The sequence below is a fragment of the Schistocerca serialis genome, chromosome 9 (genome assembly GCF_023864345.2).
Source record: "Schistocerca serialis cubense isolate TAMUIC-IGC-003099 chromosome 9, iqSchSeri2.2, whole genome shotgun sequence".
NCBI lineage: Eukaryota > Metazoa > Arthropoda > Insecta > Orthoptera > Acrididae > Schistocerca > Schistocerca serialis.
In genome coordinates, this window is record NC_064646.1 from 49,321,647 (window position 1) to 49,349,606 (window position 27,960).

Here is a 27,960-nt window from a genome sequence, read left to right on the forward strand (position 1 = left end):
CCGAATTGCCCCGGCGCCCTCCAGTTCCTTGGTGGAACGAGGCATGCCGTGACGCAATACGTGAGCGGCGACGTGCTCTTCGCATTTTCCGTCACCATCCAACTTTGTCCAACTGTATCCGATATAAGCAGCTCCGTGCGCGATGCCGTCGCGTCATCCGCGATAGCAAGAAGGCAAGCTGGAAATTCTTTACTAGCTCATTTAACAACTTCACTCCCTCCTCGGAAGTTTGGAGTTGGCTTCGACGGTTCTCAGGCGCGCCTAGTTTCTCCCCGGTCTCTGGGCTCACTGTCGCGCATGGTACCTTAGTGGACCCCGTCGCAATTTCTAACTCATTGGGTCAGCACTTTGCTGAGATTTCGAGCTCTTCAAATTACCCGCCAGCGTTTCTCCCGAAGAAACGTGCAGCGGAAGTGCGACATCTTGCTTTCTCCTCTCAAAATCGCGAAAGCTACAATACTGTTTTCTCCATGCGCGAACTCCAACATGCACTCTCTTCTTCTCGCTCCTGCGCCCCAGGACCGGATGGTATCCATGTCCAAATGTTGCTGCATTTATCAACCCATAGCCTGCGTTACCTCCTTCGCCTTTATAATCGAATTTGGACCGACAGTACCTTTCCCAGGCGATGGCGGGAAGCTATTGTCGTTCCCGTTCCGAAACCTGGAAAGGACAAACATCTCCCCTCTAGCTATCGCCCTATTTCTCTCACGAGTAGTGTCTGTAAGGTTTTGGAGCGTATGGTGAATTACCGTTTAGCTTGGTGGCTGGAGTCCCGCAGTCTTTTAACACCAGCCCAATGCGGATTCCGAAAGCATCGTTCTGCTGTTGACCATCTTGTTGCTCTCTCCACTTATATCATGAACAATTTTCTCCGGAAACGCCAAACGGTAGCAATATTTTTTGATCTGGAGAGAGCGTACGATACCTGTTGGAGGACAGGCATCCTCCGCACACTATTCTCTTGGGGCTTTAGAGGCCGGCTGCCCCTTTTTCTTCGCGAATTTATGGCAGAGCGCACATTTAGGGTGCGGGTGAACACTACTCTCTCCCGTACTTTCTCCCAAGAAAACGGGGTACCCCAGGGCTCCGTGCTGAGTGTTGTACTGTTTGCCATCGCCATTAATCCAATTATGGATTGTCTCCTTCCTGATGTCTCGGGCTCCCTCTTTGTGGACGATTTTGCGATCTACTACAGCTCTCAACGGACCAGCCTTCTTGAAAGACGTCTTCAAGGATGTCTCGATCGCCTCCACTCGTGGAGCATCGAAACCGGCTTCCGTTTCTCACCCAGTAAGACCGTTTGTGTTAATTTTTGGCGACGTAAGGAGTTTCTTCCGCCCTCCTTACATCTAGGTCCTGTCAACCTTCCGTTTTCCGACGTCGCAAAATTCTTGGGTCTTATGTTTGACAGAAAACTGTGCTGGTCCTCCCACGTTTCCTATCTTTCGGCTCGCTGTCTGCGTTCCCTTAACACCCTCCGTGTCCTGAATGGTACCTCTTGGGGAGCGGACCGGGTGGTCCTTCTCCGCCTCTATCGCGCCTTAGTGCGCTCGAAATTGGATTATGGAAGCATAGTCTACTCCTCTGCTCGGCCGTCTATTCTTCGGCGTCTCGACTCTATCCACCACCGTGGATTACGTTTAGTGTCTGGAGCTTTTTACACCAGCCCTGTGGAAAGCCTTTATGCTGAGACTGCTGAACCTCCGCTGTCCAATCGGCGGGCAGTCCTTCTGAGTCGTTATGCTAGCCATCTGTCTTCCATGCCTGCTAATCCAGCCCATAACCTTTTTTTCGACGCCTCCTTTGATGTCGGGTATGCAGGCCGCTCCTCCTCCCTACTACCCCCGGGAGTCCGCTTCCGTCAACTGCTCCATTCTCTTTCCTTCCGCTTTCCTAAAACCTTCTTGACAACTTGGGGTACAGCACCGCCTTGGCACCGTCCCCGGATCGACTTGCTCAGAGACCTCTGTCAATTTCCCAAGGATGGTACCCCTACACTTGTTTACCGTCGGGCATTTGCTGCTCTATGTGCACAAATGACGGAAGCCACATTTATTTACACCGATGGCTCGAAAACATCGTTAGGTGTAGGGATTGCCTATATTGTTGGCGACACCCCAAATCACTTTCGGCTTCCCGACCAGTGTTCGGTTTATACTGCGGAGCTTTACGCTGTTCTCCAGGCTGTCCACTACATCCGCCGCCATCAGCGGATACAGTACGTAATCTGCTCAGATTCTCTTAGCTCTCTCCTAAGTCTTCAAGCTCTTTACCCTGCGCACCCTCTGGTCCACCGGATTCAGGACTGTCTGCGCTTGCTCCACCTGGGGGGCGTCTCAGTGGCGTTCCTCTGGCTCCCGGGACACGCTGGTATCTGTGGAAATGAGGCGGCCGATATAGCGGCCAAGGCTGCAGTCTCTCTTCCTCGGCCAGCTCTTCAGTCTCTTCCGTTTACCGATCTACGGAGCGGTTTATGTCGCCAAGTTACTCATTTATGGCATGCGCATTGGTCAACACTTCCCCACAATAAATTGCGGGAAGTGAAAGCCGTTCCTTGTGCTTGGACCTCTTCCTCCCGAACGCGTCGTCGGGAGGAGGTAATTTTAGCTCGACTCCGGATAGGGCACTGTCTTTTTAGTCATCGACATCTTTTAAGCGGTGATCCTCCCCCACTCTGTCCCCACTGCTCTCAGCTGTGGACGGTCAGACACCTTTTAATTGAATGCCCCTATTTTAATCCGTTACGCTCCCGTCTACAGCTATCGCCTGATCTATCGTCGATTTTAGCAGATGACACGCGCTCAGCTGACCGCGTTCTACAGTTTATTAGTGACAGTGAAATGACGTCAGTCATTTGAAGCTTTTTTTTGGGGGACAACCAACCCCTTTCTATAGTGGACTTTTAAGCATTCCTTCTGCCTTTAGTTTCTCAAATTTTCTGACTTTGTTTCAATTGCTGCTGATTTTAAATTTCGTTTTTTTCCTGTTTTCTACGTCACGGGCTGGGCGCTAATGACCATAGAAGTTTTGCGCCCTAAAACCACAAACAAAAAAAAAAAAATTCCTGAGACTGGTTTGATGCAGCTCTCCATGCTACTCTATCCTGTGCAAGCTTCTTCATTTCACAGTACCTACTGCAACCTACATCCTTCTGAATCTGCTTAGTGTATTCATCTCTTGGTCTCCCTCTACGATTTTTACCCTCCACGCTGCCCTCCAATGCTAAATTTGTGATCCCTTGATGCCTCAGAACATGTCCTACCAACCGATCCCTTCTTCTGGTCAAGTTGTGCCACCAACTCCTCTTCTCCCCAATTCCATTCAATGCCTCCTCATTAGTTATGTGATCTACCCATCTAATGTTCAGCATTCTTCTGTAGCACCACATTTCGAAAGCTTCTATTCTCTTCTTGTCCAAACTATTTATCGTCCATGTTTCACTTCCATACATGGCTACACTCCATACAAATACTTTGAGAAACGACTTCCTGACACTTAAATCTATACTCGATGTTAACAAATTTCTCTTCTTCAGAAACGCTTTCCTTGCCATTGCCAGTCTACATTTTATATCCTCTCTACTTCGACCATCATCAGTTATTTTACTCCCTAAATAGCAACACTCCTTTACTACTTTAAGTGTCTCATTTCCTAATCTAATTCCCTCAGCATCACCCGACTTAATTCGACTACATTCCGTTATCCTCGTTTTGCTTTTGTTGATGTTCATCTTATATCCTCCTTTCAAGACACTGTCCATTCCGTTCAACTGCTCTTCCAAGCCCTTTGCTGTCTCTGACAGAATTACAATGTCATCGGCGAACCTCAAAATTTTTATTTCTTCTTCGTGGATTTTAATACCTACTCCGAATTTTTCTTTCGTTTCCTTTATTGCTTGCTCAATATACAGATTGAATAGCATGGGGGAGAGGCTACAACCCTGTCTCACTGCCTTGCCAACCACTGCTTCCCTTTCATGCACCTCTACACTAGTTGATAAATAAAAATTTAGCGGGCTTATCATGCCACTTAATACTGGTGCCGGTCTGTAGGTCTGTCACAGTTGTGTCTGTTGCAGTGGGACCTGGTGTGTGAGAGGACTGCGCTTCGCTCCACGGCTCAGATGGTCGTCTCTTTCGGGAAGCTTCTAGGCGCGCTCATCTTCGGCTTCATCGCAGACAGGTGAGTGCTTCGGGTCAGCCACAATAGAAACTTGAACGGTTAAAGCTGCTGAATGTGCGCTCCATGGGCAGAAAATTATCCAACAGCGGGCAGGAGTCTGAAATTGGTGTTTTTGATACTGCTGATTCTGTGTCTTTAAAACTATAACGTGGCAAGAAGTACACTAAACCTATTGTATCTAATGTCTCTCTTCGGGGATACCTGAAGGGTTGGCATATTTCATTAGTATATGCAGTGTGCACAGGTAATTTTATTCATTGACGAAAAAAAGTTGCAACGCCCTGGAGGAATTTTGCGACATAAACGAAAGTTGGCAGGTGTGCTTTTACATCTGAAAGACGATATCTATTCAGATTCGCGCCAGTTGCGTAAGAGTGGCGCTAGTGGCGCCGTAATGTGGATATAAATCAAATTTGCTTCACATACACAATGTAAAGGTAGTGAGCGTTAGTTACCTTTCAGATTGAGTGTTCATGTCTGTCAAGAATGCCTTTAAGGCGATGAAAACGCCATTGTCAAGACCTCACTGACTTTGAACGAGGTGGTGTGATAGGGCTACGAGAATCTCGATGTTCCTTCCGCGATAGTGCAGAAAGGCTTGGCAGGACTGCAGCCACTGTACATGGTTGCTGGCAGCGGTCGTCACGGTCGCTACAAGACCTGGCTGCAGACGACCACGTGTCTCTGCCGAGGGGGAACGCCGTGTTGTTCGGTGTGTGTCTCTGGAGCGTCAGCAGCGTTTTGAACAACACTTGGTAACGCAGTGACGAAACTAATTGTTTCAAATCGGTTGCTCCAAGAACAGCTTCGAGACAGACGCCCTGTAGCGTGTATTCCACTGACCCCAAACCATCGCCATTTGAAACTTCATTGGAGGGCAGGGTGGAGGTCTGTTGTGTTTTGTGATGAAAGCCTGTACCGCCTCGGTGCCAGTGATGGCCGTGTGTTGATTAGCTGGAGGTGAACTGAGAACCTGTCTGTGTGATACACACACGGGACCTACACATAGAGTTATTACCGTCTGGGGTGCCACTTTGTATGACAATAGGAGCACTCTAATGGCTATCCCTCGCACCTTGACTGCAAGTTTGTACGCCAATCTGATGATTCGACCTGTTGTACTGCCATTCAGGAGTAGCAGTCCAGGTGGGTATTTTCCAACATGATAACGCTCGTCCACATTGCGCCGTTGTAACCCAACACGCTCTACAAGAGTGTCGACATGTTGCCGCGAAATCTGTCTGCAATCGAGCACATGCGGGATATTGTCGGAAGACAAGTCCAGCGTCATCTACAAACAGCATTAACCGTTCCTGTATTGACCGACCACGTGTAACAGGCAGGAAATCCCATTCACAGAATGGTATGTGGCATCTGTACACCACAATGCACACACGTTTGCATTCAACATTCCTTTAGTTACATCGGTTATTGAAGTACCACCATTTCACATCAGCGATGGCTTATCTCGCATTTACATTAACTTGTGATCTTGCAATGTTACCCAGACAAATATATTCCCGAAATTTCATTACTCTGCATTAATTGCTGTTCGGTGTTGCGATATATTTTTTTTCTGTAAACTGCAATTACATTCCTAAATGATTAAATAAAACGTATCCAAAGAGTCATAAACTAAAATTAGAAAATATTCACAGAATCTATTTATCAGCCACCAATAATGTTAGTCTAACATGGAAAATTAAAAACTGGAAACAAGAATGGAGTCAGAACGGTGGAGAATATTTTACTGGATATCAGCAGTAATATCTAGCAAGAAATGTCCATGATTAATACTCTTAGAGATGGAGAACCAAGAAATGAGGTTTAAAAAATAGAGTATACGGCCTTGATGCCATCTACAAAAGTGCATACAAAACTTTACACTGCGTTATTCTAATGGATTTATTGGATTACTTGCATGCCCATTATTTTTGTAATTTTGACTAGCATAATTGAAGTTGAACCAGATCTGTTATGAAAGCTACATTTTTATTGTTTGCGTAAAGTGTAACATGGTGCCATCATTCAACTACGTGAATGTAAGAATGTTCCCAAAGCCACCCCCACATTTGCCGAGAAATTTAGGTAACAGCCTAGTAATAAATGTTTTTACCGGCCACCCGATGCCGCTGTTACAGTTCCAGAATCATTCAAAAACAGGCTACGGTCAGTAGCGCGGAAATACCCAAATCGGGCAGTACTAGCTGGAGGCGACTTTAACCTACCGGGTATAGACTGGGATGTCTGTGGATTCATTGCGATGGATACACAAACAGTCATGCGAAATAGTTTTGAAAACGTTTTCTGAAAACTGTCATAAGCAGTTAGTTCGGCAGCCCACACGCAATGGAAATGTCTTAGCTGTTCTAGCTACAAATAGGCCGGACCTAATCGACAGTCTCAGTATGGAAGCGGTATCATGTCACAGCAACTGTGGTTACGAAAGTTAATAAAAGAGTCGAGAAGGCCAGGACAGTGTGTCTGATAGACAGAGCAGATAAACAGTTATCATCTCACTTAGACAGTGAACTGAAGTCGCTTAGTTCCAGTAACGTGGTCCTAGAGTAATTATGGACGAAATTTATTGAGACTGTAAATCGTTGTCTAGAGAGTTATGTGCATAGTAAGTGGCTAAAGGATGGAAGAGACCCACCATAGTTTAATAACGAAATTCGGAAAGCGTTGTTACACTCTCTGTTCAAAAGAGAACGCACAAATGACGATAAGGAAAGGTTACTAGACATTCGCGCGTCTGTGAAAAGATCTATGCACGAAGCATACAACTACTACCACCCTCACACCTAAGCAAAAGATCTGGCAGAGAACATAAAAATTCTGGTCACGTGTAAATTCGCTAAGCAGGTCTAAGACTTCCATTCAGTCCCTCGTTGAACCGTCTGTTGTGGCAGTTGAAGATAGCAAACCGAAAGCCGAAGTTTCAAATTCACGTTCAAGAAACCGTTCACGCAGAAGAATCGTACAAACAGACCATCATTTGACCATGGGGCAGACTTCCGTATGGACGACATACTAACAAGCATCCCTGTCGTAGAGAAACAACTGAAAGATACGAAAGCAAATAAATCATCACGTCCGAGTGGAATCCCAATTCTGCGGCACTGGACACCTACCTAGCTAGCATTTATCGTGGATCTCTCGCCCAACACAAAGTCCCAAGCGACTGGGAAAAAAGCACCGGTGACTCCAGTAGATAAAAATGGTAAAAAAAAAAACGGACCCGCAAAATTACAAACCAATATCCCTAACTTCTGTTTGCTGCAGATTCCTTGGAAATATTCTCACTTCGAATACAATAAACTTTCTTGAGACTGAGAAGTTTATGTCCACGAATCAGCATGCTTTTAGAAAGTATCTCTCGTGTGAAATTCAGCTTGCTCTTTCCTTACATGATATACTGAGAACTATGGATGAAGGGCAACAGCCAGATTCCATGAAAGCATGTGACACGGTTCCCCATTGCAGGCTGTTAGCGAAGGTACGAGCTTATGGAATAAGTTCACAGATGTGTGAGTGGCTCGAAGACTTCTAAAATAATAGAACCCAGTATGTTGTCCTCGACGGCGAATGTTCACCAGAGACAAGGCTATCGTGAGGTGTGCCCCAGGGCAGTGTGACAGGGCCGCCGCTGTTGTTCTCTGTGCACACAAATGATCTGGCCGACGGGGTGGACAGCAGTCTGCGGTTGTTCGCTGATGGTGGCGTGTCTGTACGGTAAGGTGTCAAAGTTGAGTAACTGTAGGAAGATACAAGGCGACTTACATAAATTTTCTAATGGGTGTGATGAATTGCAGCCTGCTCTAAATGTGGAAAAATGTAAGTTAACGCTGATGGGTAGGAAGAATAAACCTGTAATGTTCGGTTACAGCATTAGTAGTGTACTGCTTGACACAGTCACGTCATTTAAATATCTGGGCGTAACGTTGCAAAGCGGTGTGAGATGGAAGGAGCACGTGAGAACTGTGGCAGGAAAGGCGAACGGTCGACATCGGTTTATTGGGAGAATTGCAGGTAAGTGTGGTTCATCTGTACAGGAGGCCGCATGTAGGACGTCAGCAATGCGACCTGTTCTTCAGCACTGCTCGAGTGTTTGGAATCCGTACCAGGTCAGATTGACGGAAGACATCGAAACAATTCAGAGGCGGGCTGCTAGATTTGTTACCGGTTCGTTCGATCAACGAGTAAGTGTTACGGAGATGTTTCGGGATCTCAAATCGGAATCCCTGGAGGGAAGGCGACGTTGCTTTCGGGAAACACAGTTGAGAAAATGTAGAGAACCGACACTTAAAGCCGACTAACAAACGGTTCTGCTGTCGCAAACATTCGTTGCGCGTAAGGACCACGAAGATAAGATACGAGAAATTAGGCCTCATACGGAGGCATAAAGACAGTAGTTTGTTTCTTCTTCTTCTTCTTATTATTATTACTATTACTATTATTATTATTATTATTATTATTATTATTATTATTATTCTTTCTCCTCCTCCTCGCTCTGTTTGCGAGTGGAACAGGAAAGGAAATGACTAGCAGTGGTTCACGATACCCTCCACCAGACACCGTACGGTGGCTTGCGGAGTATCTTTGTAGATGTAGAAGACTGTCCTCGTCCGCCAAATGTGTCACTTGGCTGTACATCTGTGCCAACTGGGTTGCAGAATTGCTGTATGCTGTGCATTCCGCAGTGATGCAGTCCATAGATGCCGACTCGTCGAGCGGATATCTTTTCCGACCTCCAGATTTCTCAGTTCCTTCGTGTTTTCTAGCACGCCGAATCGTTTTTTCTGTTTCCATCTGTTGTTTCTGAATCCTCACACGAAGCACAAATGGCCACACTAGCTGTATAAAATAGAGGCTTTTGCAGGGTCCACTAAAATCACTCTACTCTGTAAAACTGTTTCGTCTCCCCAAGCCGCCACAGGTCTTGTTTGTACATGGAGAAGAGAGAAACTGCTGGCGGATAAAACTGTGCTGATCGGAAATCGAACCTGGGACCTTTGCTTTTCGCAGGAAAGTTCTCTATTGTCTCTGCTATTCAGGTACGGCTCACAAGACGAACTTCACTTCAGCCAGTGCCTCTCTCCTACATTGCAAACTTAACAGAAGTTGTATTGCCTGCTCAAAGCAGTTTCATCGTTTACAAACAGATCCATCCATAGACCTAATGATCAATTGGGGGGGGGGGCTGGGGGGGGGGGGGATGAACAAAAACATGGAAACGAGCGCACACGCGCGCTCAAACTACCATGCTTAATATGGTGTAGGAAAGCTGTTGGCTTTCAAAATTGCTGCCAATCGTCTCTGAATGAATAAATATAGCTACTAAGGTATTCAGGGGAATCTTACAGCATTCTTCCCGCAAAATGTGGTACGCTCATCTGAAAATGTTGGAGGTGGATAGTGAGTACGCACACTTCCCTTCAAAACACACCACAAAGGCTCAATAATATTGAGGTACGGTGATTGTGGTGGTCAGGGAGGATGTGGCAGTTCATCCTCGTACTCACAAAACCAGCCCTTGATGATGCGAGCTGTGTGAACAGCGGTCCTGACGCCTTGTAATATAGAATAACCACTGGAGAGCAAACATTGTATCGTGGGATGGACATGATCAATGAAAATGGTCACAAAATCCTTGGCAGCAGTGCAACATCGCATAATAACCGTGGGGGCCCACGGAACACCGCGACGCGGCCGCCCAGGTCATCACGTTTCACTCTTGGGCGCACACTCGACCACAAGTTGGAAACAGTGTGAAACAACACTCATCCGACCAAAGGACACTCTTCATTGCTTCCTAGAGCAGGTTTTATGGCTTCGGTACCATGTTTTCCTGTTGAGCACACTTGCATTATTGGTGACTGGTTTTGGAATTGCAATACCCCCTGCAAGTCCCTAGTTACGTACTCCCTTTCAGTTTCCGTACTGACAAGGTTCGCAAGTGCGACGTTCGCTTCTGCAGTCACGTTTGCAGCTGTAGTTATTACTTTCCGTCACAATCCTCGTCCATAACCATAGCTTGCGATTAGTCAGAATACATTTTCGTCCTCATTGTGAATTAGCGGATGATCTGTCTTTGCCGGTATGCGTAACAAATCTTAGATACGGTACCTCTTGAAACAGCGAACGCTTCGACTACCTGGTTCAGGGGCACCAACGATTCTCCCAGGCTCGAATAACTTAGCCCGGACGTAATACACTCACAACTACACAGAGCACTTTCCTGGCCACTGCCCACGGCTAACACTTGCAACTCACTGAGGGCATTGCAGAGGTGGTCAAACACAGTACAACCTGCATTACTGTTCAAGGATGCGTTTCTTGCGGTGTTTCCGTATTTTTGATCACTCCCTGTACGTGCCGTATTCGGGACAAGGCGTACGTCGTCATCGCTATTTACACAGGGAAATTTTTATTTCGCATTACTTAATAGCGGAATCATGAATAATAAGATTCCAGAATTAGTCGCCTTCACTTACAGTAAAAATGCTGACATACTACTTGGAACAGGCAACTGGTTGAAACCAGAAGTAAATAGCCTTGATAAATTCAAAGGAAGACATAATTTCCAACCGGCTGTTTCACTGAAATAGGTACAGGGTGACCCAAAAGTACGTTGACATTTGAAAATTCAAATACTTACGCAATAATGTAGGTAGAGAGGTAAAAACACACGCATATGCTTGAAATGACATGGGGTTTCATTGAAACCAAAAAAGTGCACATGGCGCCTCATACGATACAAAAGCAATAACTAGCATAACAATTGATTTCTAGCAAAGACGATATTCTTTATAGCAAATGCCCGACACGTCGACCATCATTCAACACCCCCACATGAAATAGAGGGACAATTTTGTGAACAAGCGCTGCACAGCAGATTAGTAGGTACGGTTACAAACTGCCGTCGGTTGTCGTATTCTAGCATCCCTAACGAGGTCGGACGGTCGGTGTAGACTTCAGATAACTCCATAACCTCGTAAAGTCACACGGATTGAGGTCTGGGAACCTGAGAGGCCAATCACGGAGAAAGTGGCGGCTCAGCACGCGATCCTCCACACACGTATAGCAATATGTGTTGGAGTGCCATCTTGCATGAAAGTCCTACCTTCCAGCAGGTGTTTATCAGCCAGGATAGGGTTGATGTGATCCCTCAATGTACTGGCGTACGTCGCACCCGTCACTTTGTCAGCCTGAGAAGCAGCACTCCGCGTTTCCTCGGAGGAAAAGGGTCCGATCGTGGTTGAAGCTGTCAATCCACACCATACCGTGACTCTCTCATCATGCAGTTTGGTTTCCACCACAGTTCTAGGATCTTAGGTAGCACAAATTCTGCATTTGTGGGTGTTCCCATGCGGCGTCACAGACGTGTTGCTGTTCAGCGCCATCTATTGGTCGGCTTTTGTATCTGTTTTTCTTTTCAATAACACTCCATAACTGCATGTCATTTCGGGCATGTATGTCAAGTTTTACCTCTCTACCTACATTATTCCGCGAATTAGTGCCTAGTCAAATGTTGACGCTCTGGGTCACCCTATGCTTCATGTAGCACAACTGGCCACTTTGGAGCTTTAACTCGTTGTCAGGTCTACGAATTGGGATGGACACATTCTCCTAGTAAGTGTGTACAGTGAGAGCCTAAACATTGACAAATGGTGGCGTCGCCGGCTCGTGCCGCGGTAAGGGAAGTACAAACATAGAGCAGGGACGGACGGGGAATCACTCTGGCGACAATAGTGCCCGTAAATGGGGAAGTCCGCTGACGAAAGCGGCTTTGACGGCTGGGAACAAGCATCTCGGAAATAGCGATACTGTTCGTTTGCGACTGTCGTGAGCGTATGGAAACCGGTTGAAGGATAGTGAGACCACGAGTACATAACAAGGTGTGCCCGTCGACACCTCAACAGAGAACGTGGAAAATGGAGACTCGTCCATTGTATGAAGCAGTACGAGGCGATCTGTGGAAGTGTGACGAGAGAGTGCAATGCTCATGCAGAGTCAAGCGCTTCGGGCATACTTTTCAACGCACTTCGTTGAGTACGGGGCTTCATAGCGGACGGCCATTTACGTTCCCAACGATATTACCAGTTACACTTGCAGCGGACGCGGGATCATAGAGATCTGACCTTGTCGGATGAATCACGTTTCTTGTTCCACCAGCTCTATGGTCGTGTGCAGAAACTCCATCATCTAGAAAAACGGCTGCTCGGTAGATGCACCTCACCACGGACACAGGCCAATATTGGTGGTATCATGGTACGAGGTACATTCACCTGGGCTTCCGTGGGATGTGTGTGAGAGAGAGGCCAATATTGGTGGTATCATGGTACGAGGTACATTCACCTGGGCTTCCGTGGGATGGATATATATATATATGTGTGTGTGTGTGTGTGTGTGTGTGTGTGTGTGTGTGTGTGTGTGTGTGTGTGTGTGAGAGAGAGAGAGAGAGAGAGAGAGAGAGAGAGAGAGAGAGAGAGAGAGAGAGAGAGAGAGAGAGAGAGAGAGAGAGAGAGAGAGAGAGAGAGAGAGAGTTGTTACGGACCACATGCGTCGCTTCATGCTTGATGTCCCACCTTACAGAGATGGTATCGTCCACAAGGATACTTATCCGAGTCACAACGCCAGAATCATGCTACTGTGCTTTGAGGAGCATCCTGGAGGACTTGGGTTGATGTCTTGGCTACCAAATTTGCCTGACCTGGTCCGATGGGGCACATCTGGGACACCATCGGTCATCCACACACTACCCACAGTCCACCTGCTCGGTGTTTACGAGAATTGCAAGACGTGTGTGGAGACATCTGGCGCTACATACCTCCGGAAAGCTACTAAGGGCTTGTCAAATTCACGCCGTGCAGAACGGCTACTGTATTGCATTGCAAAGGTGAACCAACATCTTACTAAGCACACTGGCATACTGTGTTCGCTTAACAGTGTATTAAAGGTGTATGTTGGTTCAAATGGCTTTGAGCACTATGGGACTCAACTGCTGTGGTCATCAGTCCCCTAGAACTTAGAACTACTTAAACCTAACTAACCTAAGGACATCACACACATCCATGCCCGAGGCAGGATTCGAACCTGCGACCGTAGCAGCCCCGCGGTTCCAGACTGAAGCGCCTAGAACCACTAGTCCACCGCGGCCGGCAGGTGTATGTTGGGTCTGCGCTGTTGCTAGTTGTTCACTCCGAGGTAGTGTCCGTTGAAGACTATGCTATGTGGAAGTGTGCGTGGCATATGACTTTTGAGACATACTTAAGACGAGTGTGTGTGTCCACATCCATTTGCGTACACAAAAACGAGATGGAGCTTGAAGCTAAATGTTATAAGTTGCTCCTCCTTTTATTGAAGCTAACTGCCATATTTCGGCTGTCTGAACTTTAATAGGCAGCCGGACTCGATGTACGACACCTTCTAGGGACACGAGCCAGTTCCATCCTGTAGCAGTCCCCGCACCCCACATCTCTGTTACCAAACGCCTCTGTCTCGCCGCTCTTGCTCATCCTCTTCTATTCCTCTTCTCTCCATTGTTCGGAATGGTGCAGACTTTTATTGATCAGTACTTGGTCGGCGGCAAACTTATGTTATTGCTGTAGCTAGTCTATTGGGTTGTTTTGACTTGCTTTTACAAAATGTACTGTAGAACATTAGTATATGTATGTACATAAACATGAATACTCATACAATGCTTCAAGAACCATGTGTTCAGTACTAGAGAGAGAGATTTTTCGATTCACATTGGATTTGTAAACTTATATTCATAATGTGCCCACTTTGTAATATACCATTGTAATGTTACCGGACCAGAATTAACCTAAATCAGGAAAAATAATCGATGTAGACTGTCCGAGCACCAGGAGATGAATCACCAGGCCTCAAACGCATCGTGCATTGAAATAAAATCATGATTGTCAGTGGAGACTGTTGTGGTTTATTTCCTTACTAACTTTTTAATGTACGCCTGTGGTCAAATACCGCAGTGGCAGATTCGACCTGCCCGGTACAGGGTCGACGTGTGTACCCTTTAGAAGGTGACGGGGCGGTGACCGTCGGCCATTTGCAGGGCGGGCCGCAAGACGAGCCTGACGCTGTCCTTCCTGATCTACATCGTGGTGGGCCCGCTGTCCGGGCTGCTGGCCTACTACTGGGTGTTCGTGGCGGCGCGCCTGCTCATCGGCATGGCGGGCGCCGGCTGCTTCAACTGCGGCTTCACCCTGCGTGAGTAGCACCAGCTCAAGTGCCGCAAACTGCACGTTTTGCCTACCTTGCCTGACTTGCATCAACAAGGGAATGTTGTTCTAGAACAGTAGTCCACGACATGAGGGTAAATTAACACCCCCCCAACGGGTAAAATGAAATTTTCTGGGGGGTAAAAGCAAAAGGGTTCAATTGTGCTTTGGTCACAAAGCTAAATTATTCTTAAAACATGATTAGTGTTATTTCTATTTCATAAGACTGTATTACTGATTATGTAACTTAGTAATAATTTTTTAATGCTAGCATTAACATGTGACACAATGTGAGGAGGTTAAAACATCAAAGAGATTTTTTTATCATCTTCTTTATTGTGATTTTTCGCCTCATACAAAGGTGGGCTGGCACCGGATAAATCTACTCTGCTCTTCAGCCACAAGCATTACAATAAAAGAGACAATGAAGACAGAAAGTAACAGAGGGGTGGTTAAAAACAGTAGTCACAAAAATTAAAACCACAAAGCCGTTCACACTCGACGAAAAACACAAAAAAACTGTCAGCACTGCACACAAACACTGACGACCGGGACGATACAAGTGAATGAAGGAGCGTGGCAGTGAAAAACACTAAACCACAAACACGACGACACACACACGAGAAACTGATGGCGACGATCTCTGGCGCCCGAATGTCCACTCGACATGTGCGAGTCCGGGGACTTGCCGAGAGGGGAAGAAGGTGGTGGGGGACGGAGAGGGGAGAACAGAGATGCCAATGGCAGAGGAGGTGGTGGGAGGAATGAAGGTATGGGGGTAGGAGAAGCCTGGGGGAGGAGGGGGGGAAAGGGAGAAGGGAGGGAAGGGGGAGAGAAGGGAGAGAGGGTGCCCATAGGAAAAAACAAGGGAAGAGGGAGGGAGGATCAAAGTTGGTAGGAGGGGTAGATGGAGGGGAGGAGGGCATCATTAGGGAGGGGGAGCTGGTGGAAGCCACCTTGGGAGAGGGTAAGGAGGGCGGAGAGATGGAGAGCAGGTGGGACGTGGAAATACAGGCGCGGCATCGGACGGGGGCGGGAGAGGAGGGGAGAGACCAGCGGGTGAGGAGGATCTAGTTTATGGGAGGTGTACAGGATCCGTACCCATTGGAGGAGAAGGAGGAGGTGGGGGAACGAAATAAGGTCGTACAGGATCTGCGTGGGGGAGGGGAGACGGATGTGATAGGTGAGGCGGACAGCATGGCGTTCTAGGATTTGAAGGGATTTGTAAAAGGTAGGACGAGCGGAGATCCAGGCAGGGTGGGCATAGCAGAGGATAGGGCGGATGAGGGATTTATAGGTGTGGAGGATGGTGGAGGGGTCCAGACTCCAAATACAGCGAGAAAGGAGCTCGAGGAGACGGAGTCGGGATCGTGCCTCGGCTCGGATTGTCCAGAGGTGGGGGGTCCGGGAGAGGCGACGGTCGAGGGTGACGCCAAGGTACTTAAGGGTGGGGGTGAGGGCGATAGGACGGCCATAGACGGTGATACAGAAGTTGAGGAGGCGGAAGGAAGGGATGGTTTTGCCTACAATGATCGCCTGGGTTTTGGAAGGATTTACCTTAAGCAACCACTGGTTGCACCAGATGGTGAATCGGTCAAGATGGGACTGGAGAAGGTGTTGGGAACACTGCAGGGTGGGGGCGAGGGCAAGGAAGGCGGTGTCATAGGCGTACTGGAGAAGGTGGATGGGGGGTGAAGGCGGCGGCGGCAAGTCCGCCGTATAGAAAAGGTACAGAAGAGGGGAGAGGACGAAAGCTCGGGGCACACTGGCGGAGGGGAAGAAAGTGTAGGAATCCGTGTTATGGATGGTGACGTAGGAAGGACAGTGGGAAAGAAAGGACCCGATCAGACGGATGTAGTTAATGGGAAGTGCGAAGGTTTGGAGCTTGAAGAGGAGACCGGAATGCCATACGCGGTCATAGGCACGTTAGAGGTCCAGGGAGAGGAAGATGGTGGAGCGACGGGAATTAAGCTGTTCGGAAAGGAGATGAGTGAGGTGAAGGAGGAGGTCGTCGGAAGAGAAGGACGGCCGAAAGCCACACTGGGTGACGGGAAGGAGGCGGTGCTGGTGGAGATGCTGTTGGATGCGTCGGGTGAGGATAGATTCCAGGACCTTCCTGAAGACCGAGGTAAGGCTGATGGGACGGTAGGAGGAGACGGCAGATGGCAGTTTACCGGGTTTAAGGAACATCAGGATTCGGGAGGTTTTCCACAGGTTGGGGTAGTAGCCAGTAGACAGGACTACATTGTACAGCCTGGCCAGGGCGGAGAGGAAAGAGGCAGGAGCTTCACGGAGGTGGCGACAGGTGACACGATCGTGACTGGGACCGGTGTTGCGTTTCATGCGTAGTGTAGCGATGAGATCCTGTGTAGTGATGGGGGCATTGAGTTCTGTGTGTGCAATGTTGTCCAAGTACTGGAAACCAGGGGCGAGGGGAGGGACAGAGGGGTCAGTTCGATCGCGGACATCCGGGACAAGGGAGTAATCGAACTAGGGATCGTCGGGGATGGAAAATACATCGGAGAGGTAGGAGGCAAAGTGATTGACCTCACTAAGGTTGTCCGGGAAGGGTTGATTATCATGAAGGAGAGGGTAGTAGGGGGGGGGGATTAGATCTGGTAAGGTGGCGGAAGGCTGACAAGTACTTCGAAGAGTTGATAGCAAGGATAGCATTTAAACGGGTGCATGTCTGTCGCGGGTCCCGGCGTTTCTTAGCCACGAGCAAGTTCCTGATGTGTCGTCGTAGTTGCCGGTGGCGTCGTAGTGTGTCCGGGTCACGCGTGTGAAGGAAGGCATGTTGGAGACGGCGGATTTATGGAGGAGGAGGACGGCTTGTGGGGGTAAAGTAGGACAGTGGGGGTGGATGGCGACGGAAGGGACGTGGGCCTCCACGGCCTCAGACAAGGTCTGTTGGAGAAAGGAGGCGGCATGGGTAATATCATCAGGGTGGCGGTAGGTGAGGGGGTGGCTGTTGACCTGGGTAGAGAGGGTACCCCGGTAGGCATGCCAGTCGGCACGGTGGTAGTCACGGATGCATTTCACGAAGACTCTCTCCGCTCCAGCTTATATACTGCGCTGATAGTACTGCTGCGCATGCATTGCAGTCGTGCAGACAGAAGGGCCAAACCGCCCGGTGACAGCGCCCTCGCTGGTGGAACTGCAGTACTCAGCTGCTGTCGGTATTGTCGCTCGCGGCAACTATCGAAGTCTTCTGGTGTCTTCGTCTCGAGCGAATTTCTGAGATGATGGGATTCCACGCGTTATTCGATTGGTAACCACTGTCACGGCGCATTAGATTTCCCACAATGCATATTTCAACGGATTCTTTGATAATGGATTCCCAAAAAGTTGTTGCTGTGGCCATAATCGAAGCTTTGTCGTTCTCCATTGAATGTCCGTTAGAAATAAAATGTTCCGCAACTGCGGACTTACTGGGTTGCAGTAGGCGAGTGCAACGTTGATGTTATGTACAACGGTCTTCCACTGTGTGTGTTATCTGTCATATATAGGCCATACCACATTGACACAGAATTTTGTAATTCCTGCCTTCTGCAGTAACAAATCGTCCTTCACCGATCCCAGCAAATCCGAAATGTTAGAAAGCGGACTAAAAACCACTCTCACATAAATATTATTAAGAATCCTCGCCATCTTGAATTTGTTCAAGCGAAGACGCCAGAAGACTTAGATAGCTGCGGCCAGCAACAATACCGACGGCAGCTGAGTACTGCAGTTCCACCAGCGAGGGCGCTGCCGCTGGGTGGTGTGGCCCTTCTGTCTCCGTGACTGCAACGTGTGCGTGGCAGTAGCATCAGCACACTGTGTAAGCTGGAGTAGAGAGCGTCTTCGTCAGTCCTCGTTCGGCTCACCTGAAGATGGCTGGCAGTTGTCCAGCCGAAATATCGGGCAATGAAGTTTATGACGACCAGCTGAAAGCCCGAAATCTCTTTGAACAGTTGATTCGCTGGGAAAATTTCAAATGTTACAGGTTAAAACTTCAGGAGGAAATGTACGACCATCTGCTTCCTCAAGTTCCATCCACTTCACACACACTCTGTACCCTATAGCAGGCGTTTATGATAGTAAAATTCAGACATACACGTCATTAAATGCTTTGGCCGAATTGTTGATAGTTCCCGCAGTAGACAAACTTCTTCGTTTCTCACCTTGTAATAAATAAACGAAATAATGGACAGCAGCACACAATGTAACTGTATAATGGCTGCTAGATTATTGTAGAGCTTACACAGTATTATTATTATTATTATTATTATTATTATTATTTATGGCAGTGGTCGTGCTCAAAGCAGCGGCAGCCTAAAGTCCTCCAGTTTCTGCCAGTTCAGAAGTAAAGAATCAAATGTTCTAAACTGAAGTCCACTACACCACATTTTAACTTTTTTAATTTTAAATGGAGGATCAGGGTGTGGATGACGCAAGTGTCATCGTGTACAAGATTGGTGGTGAGAGAGAGAGAGAGAGAGAGAGAGAGAGAGAGAGAGAGAGAGAGAGAGAGAGAGAGAGCGACCATGTTTTGTGACGACTATCTGTTCTCAATCTGGATAATTGGCTTTGTTTTCTGAGGAGAATTTGCAGGTAGCACTAACTCCTTATTTCATGGTTTAATAAAACACGTAAAAAAGCTAAATATCATTTGTCTTTCATCATTTTAAAAACAAATACGTTGAAAGCTTTTTTCATTCTACAGTTTAGTTAGGCGCTAATGTTGTTGATTGAGGTGGGGGACGGCGGCGAGAGATATACCAGCTGATAGGTGACGGTACTCAAAATGGGATGCACTTCTCAAAAGTTTTTGAGAAACTGAGGTTCAAAGTTTTGCTTGTGTATTATGCAATACGAGGCAAAGTCGGCTAAGGTGGCAGACTAGTAGTCTGTCCCCATATTACGTTCCAGGCACGCGATATACTAACCTACCACAAAGCATTTCTAGCATTAAAAGCAATGATGATTCTTCAGAAGGCAACGATAATATAAATGATAATCATTGTGGTACATCAGTATCGAGGTATAATAAAGATGTAATAAGGAATCGTGGTAAAAGAATTATTTATATACAGTGTCCAGAAATCTTTTCAGATGCTCCCAGAGTTAAAAACCCAGGGTGTAAGTCCGGTGACGTAACAGGCCCTGTTACAGGGCCTACAAATCCTATCAAACATCCGGGGAAGATGTTGGTGAGATGTCGACGAACTGTAATGCGAAAGCGGGGTGATACACGGGCATGCAGAAACCGCATAACCTAGCGTATTGCCAAAGACACATTCTCGAGCAACCCAGGCAGAGCATTCCACAGGAAGTCTAGGTATGGTGCTCTATCAAGGCATTCGGAATAATAACCGGTCCAAATAAGGGTTCGCCAAGAATCCCTGCCCACACATCGATGCTGAACCGATGCTGATGAGGTGCCTCAACCGGTCTCCGAGGATTCTCTGTAGCCCACTGATGTCGAGTGTATAGACTGATGGTGCCATTTCTGGTAAAGAGGAATGACAACAGAAATCTGGTAATTCTGATGGCCTGGTGCAAAAAAATCGATAACATTGTTATGATAGAGGGAAATCTGCTGCTAATAATCTCTGCATTCATTGCAGTTAATATGGACAGTAGCGATTGTCATGCAGGATACACACAGTCATACTTTGGTTTACACCGTGTTGGTAGGCCACTTGGCTGGAGCTTGTACTAGGGTTCATCTAAACATCCTGTACAACCGTCCTCCATATCTGGTGTACGCACAGCCCCTACCTCCCTGCAGCTTTGTCTGTCTGAAAGGACACATTATCTCACAAACGACCAAAAAGGGTTTAAAGAGTTGTGTGATGTGGTTGGTGTCTGTGAGGTTACTTGTTTTGGTACAACTGCGCTGCCTCTTGACTGTACCCATCTGCTTGGCCGCACACAAAACTCCATCTCTGTTTGTTCCCCACATGAATATCGGACCATTCTGCTGCTTACAGTACGCAGCGTCAGCCCCTCTGCCTGTAACACACAAGGAACACAGGGCATGTGGTCAGAGGAACTTCCATTTGTCAGCGCCATCTACTGTGGCAACGATGCGTTTCTGGACTCAATGTCATAGGACCTTTTCCCCCTCCATTTCCACCCGGCTATCTGTCGCTGTAGTTTGTCGGTTTTGTTAATGTTCACGCTGTATACGCTTATGCGCGTGTCACAGTGAAGTCATATTGGGCTGTACTAGCTTTGAATTTACTATTCCTAAACTATTAGTAAACGCCTAAAATTGTCACCCTGCCTTAGTCACAGGTTACATATCTTAATGCTTTCAGGGACAGCAGAAACTTGATTTTCAGCACTTCGTATAATTAGTGGTCTGATTCCATAGCTTGAGTGGTCAGCTTAGATGGCTCCCATGTGGGGGACGTGAGTTCTATTTCTGGTACCGCCAAGAATTTTTCCTTGGTGGGATGACTGGTATGAGGTGCACTCAGCATCGTGATAACTGAGAAGCTACTTCAATGAGAAACATTGACTCTTGCAAAACGGCAGATATAGCAGTGTGCTGACCACACGCTCCTCCACAGATAGTGTGCGTGACGCTGCAAGGCACAGAATGGTACTGCGCACAGTAAACCTTTTTCAGGCCTTCAGGACCAAATTTAAAATGCTCTCTTAATCTGCTCATTAAAAGATTTAACCTTGTTTTAAGAGTTTAACATAATAAGTCAATTACTAAAGATAGAGACTGTCGGTGTGTAACCTCCCCCTCACTTACCGACCTTAATGACAGTGAAAAATTAAACCGCGTGTACCTAATGGAAATTTGGGAAAAGCAATCATCACCGAAGTTAATCTGTCGGTAAAGAGGGAGGAAAGGGTTACATCTAAACGAAAGGAAAAATGCAAATCAAACTGGTGGAAATTAATTTTGGAAAGGGGTAAAGTTAATAAAGAAAGTAAATGTGTGGCCATTACATTAACAATTAACTAGTGGTAATTAGATATTTGAGATTTGGGGAAAATTACGGTCACCAGTCCTGTGGACAATTACTATAGTAACTGAAAAAGAAAGGTTATTGCACATACAATTAGCACTAGAAGTGTGGCAACTGAAGGTTGACACGTGTAGTGTGAAAACTGAAAGTTTGTCAGAAGTAATAAATTTCGCTACACTCTGACTTAATTTAGCAAAAGAATTAATAAAACCGGAAAATTGAAAGTTAATTTAGTGACTGAAGTTAATAGTGAGCTTTCTTTCTGAAGCTCATCGAAATTTAGTAAAATAAGGTTAGTCTTGGACTACCTCAACAATCATTTCAAAAGCTACTTGAATCTACGCAATTTAGAAATAAGAGATTTAACTTTGAACTTGAATTAAATGATTCTGAACAATTAACAATAGTAAAATTTAGTACGTACCAAGCTGAGCTGTAGTCACAGGTAAGCTAAAATACGGTAACAAAACTCACACTCTTAATTTGTGCTTCTGTAATCTAAATACCTTAACTGAACTTTGAAATTAAAGCAGTGAAATGGAATGATATTACTTTAATGCTGGCGTCTGAATTTCAACGACACTCGGGTTCATTTCAGAAAAGGAAGGGGCCCTGCTTGGTAATGCAATTGGGACAATGAGCAACAAAGGTTCATGCTAAGTTGCTGTAATTTTGTGATGCAACAATTTTAAAAGCTGAGGTCTGCCATACAGTTCTGAAACTTTACGTGCTTTTAGTCTTCCTTGTTGGTTGATTGAAGGTTTGAAGCCGTCGATCGAGGAGGTGGCGACAGTCACTCATTGTCGGCCGTCGCTGTTGCAGAAGCTGGATGTTGGCGCGCCTTCTTCTCGACACGGCCACCAGGCGAAACGGGCTCTTGATGTGCGCCAGCTAATGCTTCCCGTCCGCGACACCATGTCAGAAACTATCATCGCGAGTCGAGCGCAATTACATGCTGCCAAACCCCGAAAGCCGGCAACTCGCGGGAGCGTCACACAACACACCTGCTCCACTCGCTACTCCAGCCAGACTCCCTCTGCCCGCGCTCCACGCGGCAGAGTTAACACTACCAAAGATCCTACACACTTTGATTCTTCACACGACCCATCGATGTAATCGTTCGATAGCAGTTTTCCCTAGGCAAGACCCAGCGTAAAAATACAAATAATATTTACGAAACAAACCAATTATACATCGACATGAGTGCATAAATATATATATACAAACAGTAAAACAATTACAATATACAAAGACACAGAAACGTCATACCTTCAGGTAACAAAATAAGGAAAAAAAATTATAGTACAATAGATGGAAATAGGAGGATATGCATTTCCGGCGTTACAAGTTTCATAGTTTTGAGACTAGATTAATAAAAAATGAAGAAATGTTAGGAAGATGTTTCCGTGACTTGGGTATTGAAATTGTTGGTGTAGTTGTACTGTATGTCGACACTGTTTCCCTTGTCTGCCTTTACTTCTATTGCGTTGTGTATTACTAGTTTATTATTTGTATTTTTCAGTTAATATGAGTATTGCAACAACCTGCATTATGGCTCAAAGTACCGTTATCCAAGATGGCGGCGATGACATCATCAACTGATGTTAGTTGATCACGCCATCCAAGATGGCGGCCGTGACGTCAGATGATGATGCAAGTACCATTACCCAAGATGGCTGGGAAAGTGTCAGGCCCCCAATGGTGGGAAGTTAAAATTCCATCAAACCAATGCAACCTCTTCTAACCTAAGAAAAGGCTGGGAAGATAGGTCACTTGTGCAACCTCCACTAACCTAACCCCCATCCATCCTCAGAAAAAATGGCAGGAAGTTCAAATTCCAACAGGATAATGCATCACACCATGGTTATCTCTACTAACCTAAAAAAATAGCGGGAAGATAGGTAATCTCCAATAACCTAAGTCACCCGTCTGCCACCTCCTCCTAGGGATTCGCTGGAAAAGGACTCGTCCAGTGCTGGGCTGCTGGAGAGAGGAAGAAGTGTACTTCATTTATTTTGGAACAATTTATTTAGGGATGGAGTATATTTACTACACTGATACAAAACACACGCTCTGACATGATTGGGATGACGCTACAAAGCCCACAGATCTGTAAACTACTCCTGAATAACACTTTGCAGACACGCAAACAACTCCTAATGTAGCGAAATAATTTCAGTACAGACATGCCAACTCCTCCTAAATAATGAAGTACACAAATGTGCAGACATGAAATCAACTCGCAAAATAATGCAACAAACACGCAAACAACGTAGACACACACAGCCCGCCACCCCCTGTCCACTAGACTGCGTAGGAGTCTACCGATAGCCCTGCAAACTGACGTGGTCATCAGCTGTCAAACCACACACAGGTGCCCGTTTGGGTCCCACACGCATGAGGCAGCAACATCCCTTTCGTGCTTGGTGCCTGAGAAATCCCTCTTGAAATACTTCATCACCTAGGCATCGTTGATGACGCGACCGGACGGGAGTGAAGACTTATTTACAAACTGCAGACACTCCAAGGTGGGCTGCACACACGTGTGTTTGCCTCTGCTGGTGTGAACCCTCCCTCTACCTGCAGTCTGGCAAAGGGCTTATTGCCGAGCGACGCTGCAGAATGTTCCAGAATAGCACAAGCTGCTTTCTCCCTGGCGATTCTAACGGATCGTGCGAGATGTGTGGCTGATGCATTGCTGCGAGTAGCTACGTACCATCACAAGTGCATCTAACAATGTTCTCAATGTTATATTTAAGCCACATGGCTATTTAAAATAATAACCAAGTCGAACTCTAGTAAATTGCATAGTGTCCCAAAAATACTTAACGTGTGCTTTTGTAAGAGTTTTCGTGATGTCTCAGCTTGTATGCATGGAAATTCTTGCCCTAACAAAACCTGTCTACGAAAATAGTGCAGAATAACATCGAATGCACTCTTCTCAGCAGCCCTAATGTGATACTCCGTCCATCAAGTGTTACGCTTCCAGCTTCCAACACACACAAACGTTCCCACCGTTATGTAGACACTCCTACATCTCAGCACAAAGAATGTGTTGTGAATGAATCATGCATTATGACTGGCTCTTTCCAGATTTACCTGCTGAGTTACTGATGTTGCTGGTATCGAAGCACCATCCATCTTTTCTTTCTGCAGACGAGACTTTCAACAGTAAAATTATTTTGCACAGTTCGCTAAATTGCATTGACAGTTAAACCCACAAAGTTGTCTACAGATCATGAAATAAATGAGTCTCACAAGAATATTGGAAGCCAGGAACATACTTACCAACATAATACAATTACATATTATAATTGCTGCAACAGTCTGACACCAATCGATTTACAGGTAATGTCTCCTCATGACGGCTGTGCTTCTGGAACGAATCTCAGTATCTATAGCGCACATAATTTTCCACGTAAAAAATCTGTCTTGTACCCTCATGGTTATCAATGTGCTGCATCTGTAAGTCCCTCATAATAGGACACACAGTCCTCTTCTCTAGTCATGCCACAACATAAACCACAATAACTTTACAATGCAATATATACACATTTTACACAAACAGTGCAGTTACCTTTTATATCTGCACAGCACCTGAAAAAATTATGGTATGCCTCCACTCACACCAGCTATATGTCATGATTCTCCTCAGTCCTAGGAAAGCACTGTCCGCCTTTTCTTTCTCTCTACAGACGTGACTTTCAGTAGCAAAAAACTATTTTACACAGAACACCATATTGCACCAGCAAGTAAACTCTGCAAAGTGCCCATAACTATTGTCAAATACTGAAAGACCCTTACTCAATTACACTGCTCTCATACTGAGGACAGGAGATTGAATATTAGAGCATGAAACTGATCTCCAGCCCAGCAATATATCACCACATACCTTGTCGATGTAGTAAACATACAATTCATATCCTTCGCCATAGAAAATCATTCCTTTTACATCAGAAAGCTGTCAGTGGATCGAAGTCACTCTGAGCTGTTGTGCAAAGACTGGCTTGTTTCACCCATGGGTACAAACACATTACTGTTTCTGGTCCGGACCTGCTTGCTTGCTTGCTTTTCTATACCCATCTCCAGACTCTGGGATTAGAACAACATATGTATTTTCGCATGGTTTGCCATAATATTATACCATTTTGGCAGTGCTTCTCAATATCAAGGACACAGCAGTAGCCTACTGATCACTCATGCAGCATAATCCTGAAGATGTACATTGGTAATTATTTCTCTACAAACCCAAAACTTTAGCACTTATCACATCTTCGAAGACCTTTACACGAGAACTCAAAACAAATAGAGGAAAATGATATTTCCACTCACAAATACCGACGTCCATAATGTAACAGACTCAAAATCATCCCTATAATTTACAAGTCGACTAAGGTCTTTCTTATTTCTAGAGAACAAGCAAATGTCTCTTTCATCTGCTAGATGCACACACCACAATCAATATTCTGTCAACTAAATAAAGGCACAAAACGTGCCGAAGCAGTCAACCAAACAATTTACATAAGAGGGAATAATGGTCCAGCACAAACACACCTCCATATTCAATCTTCTCAAATTTCTAAGCAATCACGAAAGCTGCCCAACACATACTAAGTATTAGTTCACTATTCAGTAGTCTAGAGGATGGCAAATTTGACTCGGATACATTCCTGCATTCCAACAGGCCTCTCCATTCTGACAGCTCCTACCACACGTGTCACCGGCACTGCAGGCCAAGCACGCGTAGGTAGAATCAATCATCCTAAGAAATCGCTCACATATGTATTTTATCCCCGTACTTACAACTAAATGTTACGATTGCAGTCTCAGTTGAATGTGATTCGACAATGAGCAAAGTATCAGAAATAAACCCTGTTGATGGCTGTGGCTCTGGAAATAGAAATCGGTACCATTCTTATGACTTGACATACTCTTCCCTTTGCAGTCATAGTACTTGACGTCAAATCCATACCTTCCTTATGAATGGACATAGTCATTCCCTTTTGCACATGTCTGAACACGCACATACTTTATAAACCTGATGCTCAAGGCAAACATATCGCACATTCCCTACTACTACTACTACTACTACTAAGTATACTACTTTGTCAATAACTGATCACTGGCGATACAAAATAATACTGACTGAAAATCAACTATGGGTGGACCTGTCTCATAAGTTTTTCTTGCGGGTGCTACCACAATGTCTTAGAATGAGAGGTTTAATCATCTTACAAACTCCCAGATGTTAAAAAACCTAATCCCAACAACTACTGTATGTAACTGTCACAAGTGGTCTTGGTTCTACAGATGCACACAGGCATCCATGTTAAAAGCTATACTGGCTTTATAAATTGAATTATGGCATTACCTCTGAATGAATTGGTTTTTCCAGACAAATACAGAGACGGTGATCATCAGAGTGTACAGTATCAGTCGTCGATGGTACAACCTCATAATAAAATTACCACATTTTGAAAGCAATTCAACTAAGGAGCATGGTATGAAACCGGTATTTGCAACTCCTTCAAGGCACCACTGCTCGATATTTCTCCAATATTTGTAACGCATTCTGTCTTGATGCAATGTCCGAGGGTCGGTGATAAATCTACTAGGCTATAGGCAATGGTTGATTGAGAAGGATCACAAACAGTAGTAGATGGTGAGATGATTGAGGCCATAAGAAATGTGCACTAGCTTTCCAGATCTCTAGTGAATCATATTTCTGGCGCTTTCATATCTTGAAACGAGTCACCTTTCTCAAATCTGTCTGCTACAGTAAAATTACCGTTTCATTCTAGGTAGCCCCCTATGCATCCTGCAAATGCCTCCTCAGACTCTACTCTACCATCCCTGCACCTTTGCACACGTGATCATTCCAGTGTAAGTCAGAACTAAGTAGGGGTCAGAGGAAACTATATCTACCACCACCTGAAATCCATGCACAAACAGGTGAAGCTGAGTTACTGTGACAGAACTGTTTTGACCATTCGACGGAAACGGAGCCTGCTCCTGCAAAACACACTAGTATAAAACACAGTAAGGGAACTGGGGGTGGGGGGGGGTGGGGGGGGGGAGGGCGGAAGGTTGTGGATTTTGCTACTGCATTGTCATGCTTCTCCAAACTACATACAAATACTACAGATCCATGTCCGTTCACATCTACCTCCCCAACATGCTATCTTCATTATTCTGTACCATCCATCAGAGAAAAATTATGACCTATAAAAGCTCAACTAATTTCATCTGACAGGTAACTGATTTTTACCGCATCTTCCTCCTCCCATATATTGAAAATAAATACCGCATGCATGCAGGTATTGAGCACATGTGATGAACCTATGTAATATACAGGTATTGATCAACTACACAGACCAGTTTAAAGTTTGATTATCTGTACTGTAGGAGGATGACCATATCCCACAGACCTACTGTCTCATTGTTTGAAACATTATTTTTTTCTGCTTTAATATGCTTTGTACACTGTCAAACATTTTGTTTTTCTGCCACAACGTTGAGGTCTTCATCAGGTTCTAAACTGTCATTAAGATGCT

At 45.8% G+C, this 27,960-nt stretch overlaps 1 protein-coding gene across 2 annotated transcripts in view; it reads left to right on the top strand.

Moving 5' to 3' along the window:
• The window catches only part of LOC126419179 (organic cation transporter protein), a 489,944-nt gene that overhangs the window by 413,258 nt on the left and 48,726 nt on the right, over positions 1-27,960 (top strand). For both annotated transcript variants that reach the window (XM_050086308.1, XM_050086309.1), the window contains exons 4-5: positions 4,082-4,185; positions 14,267-14,421. In XM_050086308.1, coding sequence (XP_049942265.1) covers positions 4,082-4,185; positions 14,267-14,421 — 259 coding nt within the window. The remainder of the gene's footprint in view (positions 1-4,081; positions 4,186-14,266; positions 14,422-27,960) is intronic.